At 36.2% G+C, this 18,780-nt stretch overlaps 2 protein-coding genes across 4 annotated transcripts; one reads left to right on the top strand and one right to left on the bottom strand.

Annotated features, from left to right (window-relative positions):
* Nucleotides 1–133: 133 nt before the first annotated feature.
* On the bottom strand, nucleotides 134–15,097 carry LOC106140898 (uncharacterized). 3 transcript variants are annotated; one of them, XM_060947281.1, is made up of 11 exons: nucleotides 14,921–15,097; nucleotides 14,413–14,542; nucleotides 14,148–14,252; nucleotides 13,315–13,542; nucleotides 8,917–9,011; nucleotides 8,205–8,436; nucleotides 6,668–7,818; nucleotides 6,100–6,283; nucleotides 4,580–4,797; nucleotides 4,097–4,274; nucleotides 134–3,678 (listed from the first exon to the last, which is right to left on the bottom strand). In XM_060947281.1, the coding sequence occupies exons 1-10, from the start codon at nucleotides 14,926–14,928 to the stop codon at nucleotides 4,106–4,108; spliced, it is 2,520 nt and encodes an 839-aa protein (XP_060803264.1). In that variant the 5' UTR covers nucleotides 14,929–15,097; the 3' UTR covers nucleotides 134–3,678; nucleotides 4,097–4,105. The 3 variants fall into 3 exon arrangements, with proteins under 3 accessions (XP_060803264.1, XP_060803265.1, XP_060803263.1); XM_060947282.1 differs by having other exon boundaries at nucleotides 134–3,474; XM_060947280.1 differs by having other exon boundaries at nucleotides 134–4,274.
* Nucleotides 10,045–11,991, top strand: LOC132902372 (cilia- and flagella-associated protein 157). Its single transcript, XM_060947144.1, has one exon. It carries the CDS (start codon nucleotides 10,045–10,047, stop codon nucleotides 11,989–11,991), a length of 1,947 nt encoding a protein of 648 aa, XP_060803127.1.
* Nucleotides 15,098–18,780: the final 3,683 nt, after the last annotated feature.

Genomic DNA, 18,780 nt, shown 5'->3' with positions numbered 1-18,780 from the left:
ATTATACGATACAATGCCCATTAACAATAATATTAGTATAACGTCCATTGGGTCATAAAGAGATTTCATCATTATTTATCACATTATACAAATCATATCGTAGTAAGTAGAGGGTAAAAATAACAAACATGTATGTAGTTTAAATTTTTTATTAAAATTCTTTACAACACTATGTATACTATAAATAGATACCACACTTATTGGCACTCCATTCAATATGGCAACACCAAAAATAATAAATAGTAAAGAAATTAATATTTAGCATTATCAATTGGCATTTGCACTGGACGCGGTTTAAAGTAGAACAGACGGGCACATGATGAAATGCAAAATAAAAAAAGAAACCTTATCGCAGTCGAGTTAATAAGTACTGCTACTTCCTAATTTCCATTTCAAATTTCAATGGTTTTTACCAAAGTGTAAAAGTTAACGTTTCGTCTAATGGCGAAATTCTAGGGATCAACCGCGGATTCCAGCTTGTTTAATATGCCCTTTATTAGGATTTTGCACTTGATCATGTGGCCACGCTGTTATCATAAATAATATTAAATTAATAACAATAACATAGTAAACGTGAAACACTTTTTTTTAAATATAAAAATCTTAAAACAAACATTGGAAGAAGATATGAAGCAATAAAGGTAAGAATTATGATAAAATTAAAACAAATAGTTGCTTATAATAGCTTTAGAAGCCTCTGGAAAGTTTAACTTGGAATGCTAAGTAATAATACCAGTGAATCTAATACTGTGAAATAAAAGACATGGGTAAAGAATTAAAAACAAAATCACAGTTTTTACACTAATAACCAAATTGAATTGTCTTTGTATTTGATATAAAAAATTAAAGCCTAAGTATTAAATGTTTTTAGCACATTCCTGTATTCGGCAGGTAATTTTGAGCACACTGTGGCAATACTGCGTAAGCCGAACTGAGCGTACTATTTTGGAGGGCAAACGATTACACGATATTTAGCAATGACTAATTACTAAGTGGCAAGTGCTTGTAATGACTAATTACAAGCACTATTTTATAAATAACATATTAATTTGGCAAACATATAAGCTAAATAGTATCTATGTATATGCTAAAAATTTCGCATTTTGGAGGGTAGACAATTTTAAAGTGGCAAGAAATTTATAGAGCATTGCGTCAAGGCGCCCTCTATCGGCACACCTAGGTCGTTAAAAACGAATGTACGAAGAGCCTACCTAACCTGACAGTGATGACATGTATAAATCTAAAACAGTCAGGCATCTGAAAGATTGAAGGGTCAAATCAATCTTATATTTTCATTAAAAAACCCTCTAAAATCATGTGGTTGTTTTAACATCATATGCTGATAGTGGACGCCAGACCATATGCCTATTGCATTATAAAAAGTAAATCTATAGCTAACTACTATTATGAATATGCGTCAAATATTTGTACAAATAAAACAAATATCCATTTTCTAGCCTTCTAAGAATGCTAAATTTCTAAATGTACCCGCAACTCTTTTTGCAATCAATTTCTAAAAAGTTAATAATAAGCAATCGATTAAGCTAGTACAGTCGACTGAATATCTAGTTACATTATTAGAATTAGATATTTTTATTGCACGGAAATTTACGCAGTTACAACAAATAGTACATAGTTTATAAAAAAATAAATCACCTGCAATGGCGTAGTTATCGATGAAGGGATCAACCGGCAATAAAGGAACTAGATAATTAATTAAAAAACCCGCAAGTCGTTTTATTAGCTTTAAAACAGTTGATGTGTTGACGACTGTACCATTATTCAGTTCTTAATATAATGCGTTAGAGCGAGAGACTTCAGCAAGGACTCTCCTTTTAATGTAATATCTTAATCTTCTAACTTCTCCTCTAATAAGAATGAATTGACGACCTCTGGCGCAGCGGTAGTGTCTACGCTTGTCTGTGACACCGGAGGTCCCGGGTTCGAATCCCGGCCAGGGCATGATGAGAAAAGAACTCAATCTGTGTAATTTGTCCCGTATATATTTATTTATTTTAAAAAGAATGAACAGCGTGGATTGCAAAAAGATGGCAACGGTTATTTAAATCGTCATACACAATATCGGCGTGTTAAAGCGTCATTCACTACATTTATACCTATATCTACTTAATATAAAATATCAATTAATTTACAAAATACGTCTACTGAATTGCTACAATTTAACAGCGTTATTCGCTTGCGTTATAATATTTTGGCGACTACATGCGTCTAGAAAATATACAAAATGAAATCTAAATAATCCTACTCCTGTTAAGAGGTCTACATCTGCTTTGGTATACTATAATATTGTTGATATTTAGATATGTAAACACCTGTACTAATTGTCTACTTGGCTAAAAAAGTCTCACTTTAATTGGGTGTGTCACTTAATTATAATCAAATAGTTGCCTATCCTATTTATAAAAATTATAAATAATTATAAAATCATACTGCTTTAATCTCACTTTGCTTAATAAAAAATAATGTATTCAGACTTTTTTTACACTGTAGTGCGTGAAAACGAGTATTTTGCGTGGAATGCAATAAAATGTGAAGATTTGGCAAGGCGTTTTCATAAGTTATTATAACTTTTGCTTATTAACGGAGATGAACTATTTAACAAGAATTAGCCGTCTTAAGTTCCCATAAATTACAATGTATTAAAAATTTTAATAAAAAAAATACATTTATTTATCCACAATATGCTTCGTCAAAAGCTTTACAAATACATATTTATAAGCAATATATCCTAATAGTTTAAGTTTATTATTAATAATCAATAATCAATGTCCTTGAACTAATTCCAATCACTGATTTATTTAAGTAGGTATTTCATAAACATCGATTTTCATTCCTTGATAGTATTTCAAGTATTGAATAGTATAAGTATTTCATTTTTTGACATTCAATAACATATCAATTATACACACTTCCTTAACAACGGTCCATATAACAGTCAAATACATAATACATATGTATTTAGATACATAGTTTTGTACACATACATACATACATAAATAAAATCACGCCTCTTTTCCGGAGGGGTAGGCAGAGACTATCTCTCTCCATTTTCTTCTTCCATTTTTGTACACATTGGCATTTAAGTAATTTAAATACCGTAAATTCCTAAGTGGCTCATAAAATAGCTCAATCACGACAAATTTTATTTAAATATATCACCACCGACTCCATAGAATGCCCTTTACTTGGCAAATTTATTAAATTTTAAATAGGAGCCTACAGTGGAAGCCAGTTCGAGCACTGCTTACATAATCAGCCGCCTAGTAATTTCCTAACGCGTTTTTTGTAGGTGCAATTTATTAGACACGCATTGAGTTTTGGTCTTCCAGTAGGCGTCATACTTCGTTCCTGGCGTAAGTCCAGTTGCGTCCTCACCTTTCTCCGACTGCGCCTATGACCATGATTTTAGAGTGGGTAAGTCAAGGTTGTACAAGAAGCGACTCTCCGTAGGTCCTGAAAATTTTATCAGGTGTTAAGTAGAGAAATGTTCAGTATTACCCGCTATTCGTCTACATGTTAAGCTGAAGACTACTTAAGATCTTGACTGAACGATTATTCTATTGACTTTTTCTTGAGTCATGATTTTTTTCCAAACCAGCAGATTAACAGCTTTTGTCTCACTGGATATATTTGGTTCGAACACAGGAGTATCGCCATCTACATATAATACGGAATTAATAATTTAAGTGTGAAAGTAATACAGTAACAAAAAAAAACTTAATTGCTGTTACTTCTTGAAGTTCTTGGTATAATTACATTAAGAATGAAGGAGGGTGGGCTCCCAAAAAGAGGTTTATTTTCTGCGTTAATAAGAGTGTGGGTTGAAGACATTGGTATTCCTTATGTAAAGGAACGTTTCCAATATGCAGTCCTTCGGTAACTTATCTCACTTATGGAGATGGGGTAAAATTACCACAACAATTCAATATACACAACTGTCAACATTCTAAAGCACAAGTCAATAGTCAATCTCCGTCTAACTCTTAAAGGCGCGGCACAGCGCGTCAAAGTAGAGCTTTCAGCTACCGTCAAAAATTACACAAACAAAAAATAACAGCGCCATCTATTGGCTCACCCGTAGAACTTATAGCAGCAAGGTAGCGTGGTCTCTCGCCAGTCTCCGCCTAGCGCGTAACGGCGCGGCGCACAGCGCGTCGGAGGGCGGCGGAGGCCCGGCGGTTCGCGGCCCTCGCTCCTGGTAGTAAACCTGTGCGCCGCCGCACCCACTGCCAACTACTACGCTGTCGTCGCTCCTGGATTTGAAAACAAAATGACATTATGTATAAATAAAGCATTATTTTAGATTTAATCTATTTTATTTAATATACTATGATGATTCTCAAAACAGGTGTTCAAAGATATTAAAAAAAAAACAATGTCGGCCATTTTGCTAAGAGTTCATCAACGCCATCTACCGCATTATCTGTCAATCGCTTTGACAAATAATGCTTTGGATTTGCCCTTCATTTTTATGATTTCAACAGTCATGATGTTTTTTTCAAATGTGACCTTTTTGTGAATTTGCCCATAAGCCCACGAAGGACCAAAATCAACTAACCTCAAAATAAATTCCGACATCTCCGGGTCATCAGCGAACTCGTTGTGTATGAAGCCCATGGTGGCTATATCCAGCGCCGGCCACGGCCCGCCCTTCTTCACGGTGCCCCAGTCAGGGTCTAATACCAAATAGCTGTAGTCTGTGGTTTCGTCCCCGGCGCTCAGCGGCTCCATACATTTTTGTTCTATTGGTCCGAGCGCGTTTAGTGATGTCTCCCACTGGAAGAAAAAAAAGTTATTTTTTATACACTCTCATTGTACAGCCGACCGCATATCCAGCTACGAGAATAAACTGCGAACTCTCTTCTGCTGCCGAAAAATAAGAATAGCTTGATCTGAGGTTTACCTCAAATACTGACTATTGTCTAGCTATCTAGGTTTGTAGGTAATATATTGCGCATTCGTAGCATACGTGCATATAGTCACACCTTTATCCCTAACGGGGTAGGCAGAGCACGCAATTTCGAAAAGACGAAGGCCATGTTCAGCTGAATGACTTTATGGTAGATATGACATTCAGTGAAGGCGTAAACATGTACAATAAATTACCACTTGAAATAAGAACATCAAATTATAACATATTTAAAACCAAATTAAAAAATTACGTTCTTACTAAGGTGAAATTATGTTAACTGAATCCGTCCCAGTGACGTCGTGACTTCGTCATTCCATTAAGGGCGCCCTCAAACTGCAGCTTAAACGTAATAATCTTGTTCAAATCGTTTCGAAAACATTGGGCATATAACTATACACAAGTACAGGCTATTTATAAATACAAATCTATTATCTTGTCATTGCTAAGTAATTTATTACAATTAATTATATTTCAATCAGCTCATGTATATTTCAAAAGATATAAATTACTTATAAAAATGATCTATAGTATAGTTTATTAATACTTACCATTTATTTTTATTTTTTTATTTATTTTATTTTTCTACTATTGTTACTTGTGATGCATGTAAATGTAAGTGCGCGAACATCCTAATGTTTTGTTCTTGCGTTTGTGTTTAGTAGGTTAGCAGCGAGCGGCTTTATACGCAACTACCGACTTATTTTTATTTTATTGAAAATATGTATTTGAATGCTCACACCAACAAATGTACATATTTACTTTAAATGTTTTCTCTGTAAGTGAAATGTAAATTTCTTTGAGAAATAAAGTTCTTTAACCACAGATAGTGACTAAAAGAATCCTAAATTTATTGCCTTACGCTTAGTGGCCTTTTACGCCGTTCAATTAGTCCAAAGTGCCGGGAACCACACGGCTATTCGTAATGGTAGTATTCATATGCAAGAGATCAGCGCTAGTAACGCCAAGTTGTGCAGTCCGCTGACAAACAGCGCGCATTTCTCGGCGCGTTTACTGAACAAGCCCCAGGCAACAGCTACATAGTATTAAAGGTGTTTATGACTAGGTCTTACTCAGTATGACAATAAAGGGGATCCTGATGAATAGATGAGTATGTGACTGAGTTCCCGGCAATCGTAGTGGACAACTTGTTATATGTAGGTATTTACCAGTGAGTTGATAGTCTCTGCTTCTAGCGGCGCGCTGGTATCGATCAGCGCTAGTAACGCCATGTTGTGCAGTCCGCTGACGAACAGCGCGCATTTCTCGGCGCGTTTGCTGAACTCCGGCAACTCTTCGAGGTCAGATTCAATGTCGGAATCGCTGTCTGAGTCTTCGCGACGTGCTTTTGGTCTAGAAAATAAAACATAAAATCACGCCTCTTTCCCGGAGGGGTAGGTAGAAAATAATAGTAATTAATAAAAGTAATTTGAGAAATCTAGCTACTAAACACAAGTACGTTATGTAGCCTTTAGAGCAGTTTAAGTTTCGAAAAGTAATTATTATCTACTAAAAGCAGGTATGTAAAAATTTGGCAACAATTAACGAGTTTTGGAAATGACATGTGAAAAATTTACATTTCATAATAAAAAAAAAATCATGGCGCGCTTCCTATAACATGCAAAGATTTCGTCTTTTTTGTAAGAAATCACCAAAAAGATTTGCAACAGTTTAGAAACTGTACCATTTATTGTATACTTTCTTGAACTATGTTTTTATAAACCGCTAATACTATACCTTTCTGAAAACGTGACTTGTCTCTCAGCTGAGGGCGTTGGGAACTCTCTCAGCTCCAGCGGAGTCATGACTCTACTGCTATACCCGCTAGACTTGTCGGAAAACGCCAAGTGACTCAGCTTCTCCATCAGCGGAGTCAACTGAACCCCAGTCAACTTCTTCTTCAAACTCGTCGCTTCACTATCCGACCCTATTTGAGAATCAGAACTCTCAGACAAAGATTTCAAAGGCAAAGATAAAGATTTTCTCCGCGACTGATCTATAGTTTTCGTTGAATCTTTGGCCACTTTCTTAGGCGTTCTTTGAGGAGATTTAATCAATTCCGAATCGAAATCCTCAAATTTCTCTTGCTCGCAAATCTTTCTGTTAAACGTAAACATATTGTCCTCTTTTGATTCTTGATGCATTCTAGAATAATGCTGTTCCAAATACTGATTGAATAACGATTCGGATATAGCTACACCGTCGTTTCTGAACACTGGGAACAACGGGTCGTTTATTGTCATGGAACTGAACGGTTTCTGCAGTTGACTCGGTGACGTATCATTCACTTCTGTTTTCGAATGTTTTAACTTGAATTTCGATGTTGCTCGATTGGAGATCCGCTTTATGGTGTCTTGTAAATCCGTGACGCTCGCCAGCTTTCTGATTGGCTCCGGTTTGTTTATATAATGGTCCGCAATGCAATTCATGTCTAGTACAATTTTGTTGTCGCGTTTCTCGTTTTCTATATTAAGTTTGGCATCTTCTATGTTCTTCAGTACGTCTGGCTCGTCTTCTTGTTTATCTTGAGCTTCGGGGTTTTGGCATATGGATAGTATATTGCCGTGGAGTCTTTTGAATTCGACCATTGGCGTGGAGCAAACGCTGGTTTGTCCCGTGAACACATTTTCGTCTTTCTGTTCCTCGTCCAGGGACTTTTGGTTTTTGAAGCTCAATGATAGTTTGGTCGGTCTTTGGCGCGGTTTGTTGGTGAAAGGGACTACGTCGGGCATGGCAGGTTTCCTGTCGGGATCCGAGGGTTTCTCGCGGCTGGGAGGCGAGATCATGGTGTGGTCTTCCTCCGGGACCGCGGTGAAAAGTAGTGACTTGTCCCTCTTCATGCCGCTTTGGGGGAATTCTCGGGATTTCTCGCGTTCGGCTTCTTGGTTCTGAAAGTACGGAATATGTATGATAAAGGGATTATAATCTAAGATAACTTGGAACAATGATTTCTGATCTAGGTAGGCTTCGCGCCTTTAAGTAATAAGCAACCACTGATCTATACTAATATTATAAAGCTGATAAGTTTGTTTGTTTGTTTCTTTGAACGCGCTAATCTCAGGAACTGGTTCGAATTGAAAAATCTTATTGTGTTAAATAGACCATTTATCGAGGAAGGCTTTAGGCTTACATCACGCTGCAACTTTTAGGGGCGAAGAAATAATGGAAAAAAAAAAAAAACGGGGAAAATTATTCATCCTTGAGGGATACAATGATGCCCAAAATAACCATTCCACGCGGACGAAGTGGCGGGCACAGCTACTTTGTAATATACCTTTTTCAACTTAGTAATAATTTCCTCCCCTTGCTCGTGAAACTCTTGATACGTGGCGGCTTCCTTCTTCAGCTTATGGTACATGTTTCTCGCGACGTACACCACCAACAGTTGGGCTCCCAAAGGCAGTGGGGGGGCTTCGTTCAGTGGACATGCCGGGGATTTTATCCTGTACGGGTCTACCACGGTCAAGAATGATGTGAGGCTCGGCGGGAGTTGAGTTGATATGATCCTGGCAAAAAATATTATATCAACATAAATCAAATTCAAAATTTTTATTCATTATTATATGATACTTCATATCGCTTTGTCAAATCTTTTGGTTTAACAACGTTGGTTGTCGTCAAATTAATTACTTAAAAAAATGCAAAAGCGGAAATACCTACATAAGCATCAATTATTGACAAGCAGCGGCTGACGATGTAGAAGAGGGTTTTCTAAACAATATTCTAGTGTGAAATTTACACTTTTCATTAAGAACTTATTTTTTAATCACAGGTGTGTGTAGGTACAGGGGTCGACACACGAACGTTAATAAGAGTCTAATCTTCACTCTATCTCTTACTCAGCGGTTGACTTCAAAAGTTAAAAGAGAGGTAAGTTAAGTCATATTAGTCAATGTTAACGAATAATAAGGCAAATGTTAAAAAAAATGGATTGTGTTTAAAAAAAACAACTTATAGAAAAGGAAAGCAAGAGTAATAATATTTACTTGTTGTTATATAAAATGACGCCGCCCAGCACGCCTTTACTCTTGCGACAGTGGTCGAGGATCTGCATTGACTCCATGTATACTGACGTTGCACTCTGTGAAAAAAAAAATACTGTGAATAGAGAAATTTTCTCTTTTTTTTAAGTCGGTTAAAAATAATAACTGTATATATAATAATGTCCACATCGTTCCCGAAGGACGGTGGAAATCAATGATGTAAAATACTTTTAAAATGTTTTCTTGCTTCGACAGACAACATTTGGTTCGGCCGATGTTACATATTTTACGACAAAGAAGTTACGGGCAAAAACGCAAAAAGACTGTGCGTACGTAAGTAAATGATCAAATCGGACACGTTCAGGCAAAAGGTCAAGAGTATTCGAAACCGATGAGCTTGCATGAAGAGAGTTATGAATGTGGATGAAGTATGCAGTGGTCGTGGCAAGTGGATACGTAGATTCTGCCTACCCCCCGAAGAAAGAGGCGTGATTTATATATGTGTCTACAAGTAAATACTGTACTGTGTAAGAACATCTGTAAAAGTCAATTTAGGTGAAAATTCATTTTTTTAGGCTGCGGGCTAGTAACCCGTCACTATCTGTGATCAATCCAGCTGAATGGTCTTTTGATATCTTGAGACTTTCCGCTATGTCTACCCTGTGGAAGATAAAGACGTGACATGTGTGTAACAATCATAAAGCAAAATCAATACCAATTATTATTTTATTTTTAAATTCAAATTAATAACGATAATACATAAGAAATACGATAAGAAATTTACCTAGGTACACGTCATATTCCTTTAAGGATCATAAAAAAAACGAAATAAATAAATCATAATGTTCTCCACTGATTTTAAAAGTAATGAAACAATTACAAAGCTTCATTTATTTAAAAATGCATTGTGTGGAGTTGTCACGCTATAATTTCTAATTAATTTTACAAAATACCTATTGGTTGTTGACGCGTTGTCCTAGTGATGTTTCTTAGCCCTCTTGTTTAGTCAATACAGGGCCTATACATCATACCAAGTCAACACACTTTAAATATTTGCTTAAGTTAACTAAATAGAAACGATTAAAAATAATACTATAAAGTTACGGTAATATAATCTAGTAATTTATAAGAATGGCCCCGAAAAAAGACAAGGGAAAGGCGGAAGAAGCGCCAAAAGGCGGCGGGGGATTTACAGAAGTAGAGAAAACATTCTTAGAGCTGCAAGTCGCTGAATGCAACAGAAAAATAGCAAGACTTCGCGCCGCAGTCGACGAATATGAAACCAGAAATGAAGAACTACAGAAAGCGTACGATAAACTTGACGAAGACAGAGCAGACATTATTTCTTATCTCAAGAAAACTCTAAATTTAAAAAATGAAGAGAATAACGAACTTAAAGACAAAGTGAAAGGCCTTGAAGAAACAAGAGAGATTGAGACAAAGGAGTTTAAAAGAACAGTCGCTGAGTTAGAGAGAAACTTCACTATAATGAAAGATCAGTTAACATCGGAAAACAAGCTATTGGCCGGTAAACTTAATACCCTGGAGGAGTTCAGAGCCATAAGAGATGATTTGATGAAGAAATTCGAAAAGCAAGAACAAGACTTTCAAGATCAGGAAATGAAGTACAAAAGAATTATTTACGATGCAGAGAAAAAATATGTAATCAGTAAAGATAAACTTAAAAAGGAAATGGAAGCTCGTTTATTGCAACTTGCTCAAGATTTTCAAGATGCAACTGAATTAAGAATAGCAGCTTCAACCCACAGAGTGATCAGAGAGAATATTGCTATTAATAATGAATTGGATAATATCTTGACTTCACAAGCCAAATTAGCCGAACAAAACGAAAAATATAAAGAAAGTGAAAGAGCGGCAAGAGTTGCAAAGGAATTAGCCGAAGAGGAACGAGATAAAGCTATAAATAAAAATGTTATTCAACTGAAAGTAATAGAACAATTGACAACAGCATTCCAAGAAATAAAGAAAAGTAAAGCTTTGCAAGATAGAAAGATTATAGATTTTGAGGCACAACAAGTGAAGGTCCAGAAATTAACAAAAGAAAATGAGAATTTGACGTTACAAGTCAGAATTTTGGAACAAAACTTGCATAATAAAATGAGTGTTGAAAGTAAAGCATCTATCGAGGCGGAGCGAATTTACGGTCAATGCAAAAAACTAAAAACTATTTTGAAAGAAGCTGCTATTGTAATCAAAGCTGCGTTAAAGTTAGATCAATGGGCTACTACAGATCCATCAAAAGAAATAATGGATAGACAAAATCTCTTGTCGCGGCTTCTTGAAATCGTGTCCCAATATCGTGACATCCAACATGCAGATTCAGTAGAAACTCTAGCATCTTTTGGTAAAGTATATAAAGAAGGCGATCTTGGATTTATTCCTAAGCCAGTTGCTAAGAAATCATTGCAATCTGCTGCATTGTCTTTCAGTTCCAAAGAAACTGGCCGCAAAGCTGACCAAAGTACGCCATCAGTTTCTATTGAATCCTCAATCCTTGGCAGTTTGAATACAATACCTAGTATTAAACTGATACCCCCTGAATGTTTACGTGAATCGGTTGATTATTTCAGTATGGAATCATTTGTCACTTCAACTAAAACTGAAAGCGTTTTTGAGGAAACTCAACCCCAAACAGGTGGACAAACGGACGTCGATAAAATGTTAGAAGCTAGTAAATTGGAAATGCAGAGATCTATAATGAGGGAATTGGTTGAGGCCAAACAACCAAAGATACAGGAAAAGACAATTGTATCAGACAAGGAGGAGGATGCAAAGGCATCTGATACTGCCGAGAGAGAAACAAAGGTTGAGTTAGAAGAAACTATTGACGTGGAAGAAGAACGGACAGAAGGGAAAGGGGGTGAAGAGGAAATGACGAAAGGCATTGAAGTAATGGCGGAAGGTGAAAAAGAAATGGCGGAAGATAAAGAAGAAACAGTGGAAGGTATAGAAGGAATTTTAGAAGGTGAAGAGGAAATGTCGGAAAAAGCAGATAAAGATTTCCATAAAGAAGCGAAAGAGCTACCAGAACAAAAGACTGAAGATGGAGAGGCATAGGATAATCAAAGAATAATATTTTGTATTATTTTGCTTTGTGTGATGAAAAATAAATTAGCTTGACGGAAAATTATATAAATTTTATAAAAATAGGTATTTCCTCTAACAGTTGATAATTAAATTTCTTGTAAATAGATAAATTTTCTGTGTGCGTAAATGCAAATAGGACGAAGTTACCACCATAAAAATTGCTTTGTTTTGACTCAGCAAAACATTTAAAGTTTGTTTCATCTAAATCAGACCATGAAAAAAATTATTACTAAGGCATGAGTTTGACATACCTATTAGAACATTATCCATCCATACTGTTATTAATGTGAAAGTGTTTTTGCTTGTCTGTCTCTCAAGTCAAAACCAACGACGCGGCGTGGGCAGTGATTCCACGCGTACATGGTCAATATCGCCACCCTTCGTACCTTACGATTTATTTTATTTTCGTAATTTGCGAAAAAAAATCGCGATGATTTATCATGCGAACTACTGTAATTTGGAATTCCCCTCCCGTGTCTCTCTTCCACTACTCTTTTGATAACTACATAACATACAACTAGGGGATTTTCATGGCAAGAGTGAATAGGCGTTATTTAAGCTTGCATCCATCACCTTAGGCCATCTTGCTTATCACCAGGCAGATTAAGTTCAAACGCACACAATACTATAATAAAAAAAAAAACCACTAAGCTCATCTTCATCAAATTGCGAAAATATAGTGTAGATTATGGAGAAGGACATGTACATTTCACGCGGGCGGAGTCGCCGGCGAATGATAGTGTAAGTATAATATTATCGGTCATGATTCTAAAGAAAGGTAGCTAACCATATGTTTACATAAGCGATACCGAATGTCTGCTTACATGGCACGTTATCAAACAGATATTAAACTAACGTATTAACGTTACATCTTTTATTGATAATTTAAAAGATAACGAACTACCGTGTGGTTTTACGGCACTTAAGAATAGAACCTCTATATCTTTCGAATAGATGACGTAAAAGGCGACTAAGGGATAGGCTTATAAACTTGGAATTCCTCTTGTAGGCGATGGGCTAGCAACCTGTCACTATTTGAATCTCAATTCCATCATAAAGCCATACAACTGAACGTGGCCTTTCGGACTTCAAGACTATAGGCTCTGTCTACCCCAAACTAGTGATAGGTGTAAAAAACACTATTCTGAAAACCGCAACAAAAACGGTTCAGCGAAACTCGAGATAATCGCAGACAAACGTGTATATATATAATACATACGGATCAAACTGAGAACCGTCTTTTTTTGATGCAACCGGCCTAAAGCCAGGAGGAAGAAGTTAGAAATAACCCACCTTTGGCAGCGTAAGCATTGGCACTCTTTGGAAGATATGACACCCGTACTGCAGCACCGGCAAGTACGTCTCGAAGATCTGATACAACTTCTCGGACAGCCTCTTCGAGTCCTCCATCTGATCAGCCAGGGCCTGCAGGTCCCCATGGTAGACCTTGATCATGGAAGTCAGGAGACTGGCCCGGTTTTTGAGCACCCAGTCGGGGATGTTTCGGTCACTTCCTATCGCCTAGAGTGAATGAATGATTAGTTTATGAGAAAAAACATAATATTATGACCAACCGGGGCTTGATTGGCTATGATATTGAGTTTGTACACGTAGAATGGCATAGATAGTGGCCGAATTATGGACTCCACTCCACAGAACATAAGAATAAATATGGTAATGTCAAAATGAAGGCTCCGAGTGGCAAAAGTGTATGCCCAGTAATAACAGATAAAATTTATGATTAGGTAGGTAGTTTAGGTAGTATTAACTAGGTAGAACTGAACCAAATACATGATTTTTAGAATTTCTGTCTGTCTGTATGTTTTTTACTCGAACTATTGTTCCTATTTAAATGCATTTTTATTAATTGTATTAGGCTTGGTCCAACTTAAAAACTGGTAAGTATACAAACATACCTCCCCCACTCTTCTAAGGGGCAAAGGGAACAGCTTTTTAGTGAACTTTTACTGTGGTAAAATTAGTCTATAATCAATAAAAATCTATAACTTTCTTCATTCTTAAAAGAACAATGCTGATGAGCATAATAAAGGAGAAATACTTAAAATTGTTTTATCATTATAAGGAATAATTTATTTATTATAGGTCACCTCTATAACTCTACTTACCAAGATATACCTCCCATATTCTCTGATGATGAATTTCCCGCTCTGAAGTGTTATCGCCACTGGCTGAGAGAAGAGGGATTTGACACAATGCGCAGTTCCTACCACCTGTCAAACGATATTGAAATCAGAAAATAATACATTAAAAAAAAGAATTATCTCTTGTAGACTTGAGTTAACTCTGTACATAAATATATTTTTTTTACTTTTTTTTATCTAGTTCCTATTTGTAGCTAATATGTATAAATAAATCAAGAATTGTGTTTACCTGTCCTGCCAACGCATGCCGCTGTGCGTCTGACACCCAGCCTGGGTGGAAGTACAGCACTGCATCTATAGGATCGTCTTCCTCTGAAGTGCAGCATTGTGTGTCATACACAAAAACTATCATCATTTCTCTGAAACAATTAGAATGATCAAAATAAAAATTACTTGAATACAAATAATAAAATATAGAATATCTTGCAGTGATGATAGTTTGAGCTATATTAATAATTGTTTTATAACACACAACATATATACTTTATAGCTTCTTATTAAATAAGGTAGGTACAACATTCTCATTTAAAGAAATCATTAAGGAATAATTTTTATATAAGTTAATCATCATACCACTACATTGTTCATTATAAAATAATACAAGACCATCACAAAAACCACTGAAGGCTACATTAACCGTAATAAATTAACCGCGAAAAGTAGACGAAATGGTGTAGAATTACATTATAATCTAGTTAGAATCTAAATAGAAAGGAAAATAAACTAATCCAACTCACTTAGCCATATTGAGGGTTTATAGAAGACGTGCGACAGTAAATTCACAACACTTAAAGACCCGCCATTAATTAAACTAATTAATAATGATAAAAAACTGAAATCGATCTCATGTTTCCTTTTATTTTATATTTTTTAGCGAATTCTATTGAACCAGCCGTCTGTAGTCCACAAATAAAAAATTGACACTTGAGATTATGGATTGCCATCATGCCAATGCTAACAAAATGTTAATGTTGCCACGTAAACTGATTGGCACCAAAAAAGTAAAAAACTTTCTAAAAAGAGAATTAGTTTGATTTTCTTTCCGGGAGGTCAACATATTTTGTAAATAATTTCTTTTTATTCGTTTGCTAAATGACCGCAGCTTAATATTAATTTAGTGTGTTACCAATAGATGGCGCACGTAACCTATTTCCTTTTCCATATGACTTTTCTACGTTCCGCCGCCGCGCCTCAGTGGCGCTACCCGCTGCGCTAACGCTAATCCCTGCTATGCTATACCTACTCGAACTTAAATTTCCAAAAAATAGTAAAGAAACGCGTGAAATTGAAAGTTTCGGATTGCGCACTGGGCACTGACCGCTGGAATTGTTTTCTCTGTAAGGGTCGGGATTAAAGAGAATGAAACTTTGTTTGTTTGTAAAAATTAATCTTAAGAAATACTGAATTGATCATAAAAATACTGCATTTAATAGATGCCATTATATAATTTCAACTATTAAATGCACATTTTCACCTCTCTAGACTCTGGGGTGCACCTTTTTGACAATGTTCCTGGATTGGGTAAGCCAGTTTTTTACACCAAGCGTCTCCAGTCTGATCTCCGCAACCTATGCAGGGAATACAAATAAAAAATGTTTCCTCAATGTGCAGGTTTCCTGATCGTAAGAACATTAAGTTATGGCTACATCACCAAGGTAGGATTTGAACTTTTTTTGGTTCAACCACCGATCATATTTAAAGGAATGTGATTTATATAAAGTTAAACTGACCGATGTAAGTGAGAAAGAGGGATGCATGACACAAATATCGTGCAAATAATTTCTCCATTATTGTAATTCATCGAACATCGGTTTGCTTTCATCGCACCTGCGCCGGCGCAACTCATTCCGATCACGTCGGCAGGATCAGATTTTCCTCTACCTCCAAGCGTGCTCGGCGTGATGAGTGGGCAGAATTCTGGGCAGGTCGATGACATTTTCTACGTCATATTATTTCTTTTTTTTTAGAAGTAATAAGCAGTAGGTACTTTTATATTTCGAACTTCCTCACTTTGGATAGGTACTAGTTCTTTCTGTGAGTTTTGTCGTGGAGGCGTCTTCACATAGAGAATAGCGCCACCTACGAACGAATACTACGGGTTTTTCGCAAATACCATAGAAACTATAGTTTTTACCGGGATATAAAGTACCCTTTGTACTTCTCTAGGCTCACACACACACACACATATATATATATATACAAAGGGTACTTTATATCCCGGTAAAAACTATAGTTTCTATGGTATTTGCGAAAAACCCAAATATATATATATATATATATATATATATATATATATATATATATATATATATATATATATATATATATATATATATATATATATATATATATACATACATATATATATATAAATGACTACACAAAATTTCAAAAGATTCACTGCCGTGTGAAAAAATAATAGGACCACTCCATCTCGTTCCCATGGATGTCGTAAAAGGCGACTAAAGGATAGGCTTATAACCTTGGAATTCTTCTTCTAGGCGATGAGCTAGCAACCTGTCACTATTTGAATCTCAATTCTATCATTAAGCCACACAGCTGAAAGTGGCATATCAGTCTTTTCAAGTTGTTGTTGTCGGCTCTGTCTACCCCGCAAGGGATATAGACGGGATTATATGTAAGTATGTACAAAATTTCAAGTATCAAGAAGGTTCTGTAGATAACACGTGAAGAGACAACAGACAAATAAACTTGCATTTATATTTAATAATATCTACTTAGTTGGGACAAGACATAAAATGTTTGCTGTTTATTCCAAAGATTGACTGTTAGATAATGCTTTCAGCGTTACGTCCACTCATTGTTCTTTACTAATTAAATATTTGTATTTTACAAAGTTTAATTAAACAATTAGGTAATAGATTAATATAAATGTACGAGTATACAATGCCGTGTGGTTCCCGTGTAGGACGTAGTACAGGACCACTTCTTTCCTATAAAAAAAAACAGACAAGCGTACTACCGCTGCGCCACAGAGGCCGTCAAATATCAGACCAGCATTCTAGCATACTTGGCACATCTTATACATACATACGTACATATGGTCACGTCTACATCCCTTGTGGGGTAGACAGAGGCAACAGTCATAAAAAGACTGATCGGCCGCGTTCAGCTATTTGGCTTAATGATAGAATTGAGATTCATATAGTGACAGGTCGCCAGCCCATTGCCTAAAAGAAGAATCCCAAATTTATTAGCCTATCCCTTAGTCGCCTTTTACGACATCCATGGGAAAGAGTTGGAGTAGTCCTATTCGTTTTGTATTGGTGCCGGGAACCACACGGCACATAAAATGTTATTTGTTTCACTTGGTCCATTCGTACATAAATAATACAATTACGTCTATATCCCTTGCGGGGTAGACGCCACGTTCAGCTGTTTGGCTATGACACTGATTACACTGATTGAGTTAGCCTCGAAGTAAGTTCGAGACTTGTGTTATGAGATACTAACTCAACGACACTATATTTTATAATAAATACTTATATAGATAAACATCCAAGACCCAGGCCAATCAGAGAAAGTTCTTTCCTACCTACTACCTCTGCGCCACAGAGGCCGTCAAATATCAGACCAGCATACTTGGCACATCTTATCCTGGCTAACATACGAATGACAAACTAACATACAGGCGTGCCTAGTCTACATTCCAAGCTAGGCCAACTTTTTGTCGACCACTCACACGATCTAGGACATATCGAAGGCTAAAATTGACATGTATGCTAGAGAAGGGCGTTGGCAGAAATGGCTAATTATATCAACGCGAATTATAGGTACGTGTTAAGTACATGTATAAAAACACGCTTGAAATGAATGGTGCCGTGTGGTTCCCGGCACAATTAGAAAAAAGAATAGGACCACTCCATCTTTTTCTCATGGATGTCGTAAAAGGCATTAAGGGATAGGCTTATAAACTTGGGATTCTTCTTTAAGGCGATGGGCTAGCAACCTGTCATTATTTGAATCTCATTTCTATCATCAAACTAATAAGCTGAACGTGGCCTATCAGTCTTTTCAAGACTGTTGGCTCTGTCTACCCCGCAAGGTATATAGACGTGACTATATGTATGTATGTATGTATGTTTATGTGTTAGAAAGTGATATATTTCAGGCGTACCTACCAAAATTATATATATGAGTTCTTACTTATAGTGTAATTAGTTTAGTTGACTTATCAAATAAATATACAAAGGGAATTTGAATGGGTCTGTTGGAGCGGGAAGGCTTCTACGAAGGCCTATATGCATGAAGAGAGTTATGAATGTGGATTGTTGCAAGTGGAAAGATGTGGTCTCTGCCTACCCCTCCGAGAAAGAGGTGTGATATATTTAGGTATATATTTATTTATAACTTTATTGCCCAAAAAAAATGTACAAAAGGCGGACTTAATACCGTTTGGCATTCTCTACCAGTCGACCAGCTGACCAAACAGAAAATCTTTTAGTTGGTGGTGCGATAAAGTGCACATGCATACTGAAAAATACATACATGCATACTGAAAAATGCATAAATACATACAAGATACATAAAATACCTATACATACATAAACTATCAAATTAGGATGACCCATTATTG

Source organism: Amyelois transitella, chromosome 13 (genome assembly GCF_032362555.1).
Source record: "Amyelois transitella isolate CPQ chromosome 13, ilAmyTran1.1, whole genome shotgun sequence".
NCBI lineage: Eukaryota > Metazoa > Arthropoda > Insecta > Lepidoptera > Pyralidae > Amyelois > Amyelois transitella.
Note: the sequence above shows the minus strand (reverse complement) of the source record. Positions and strands in the feature narration are given on the sequence as shown.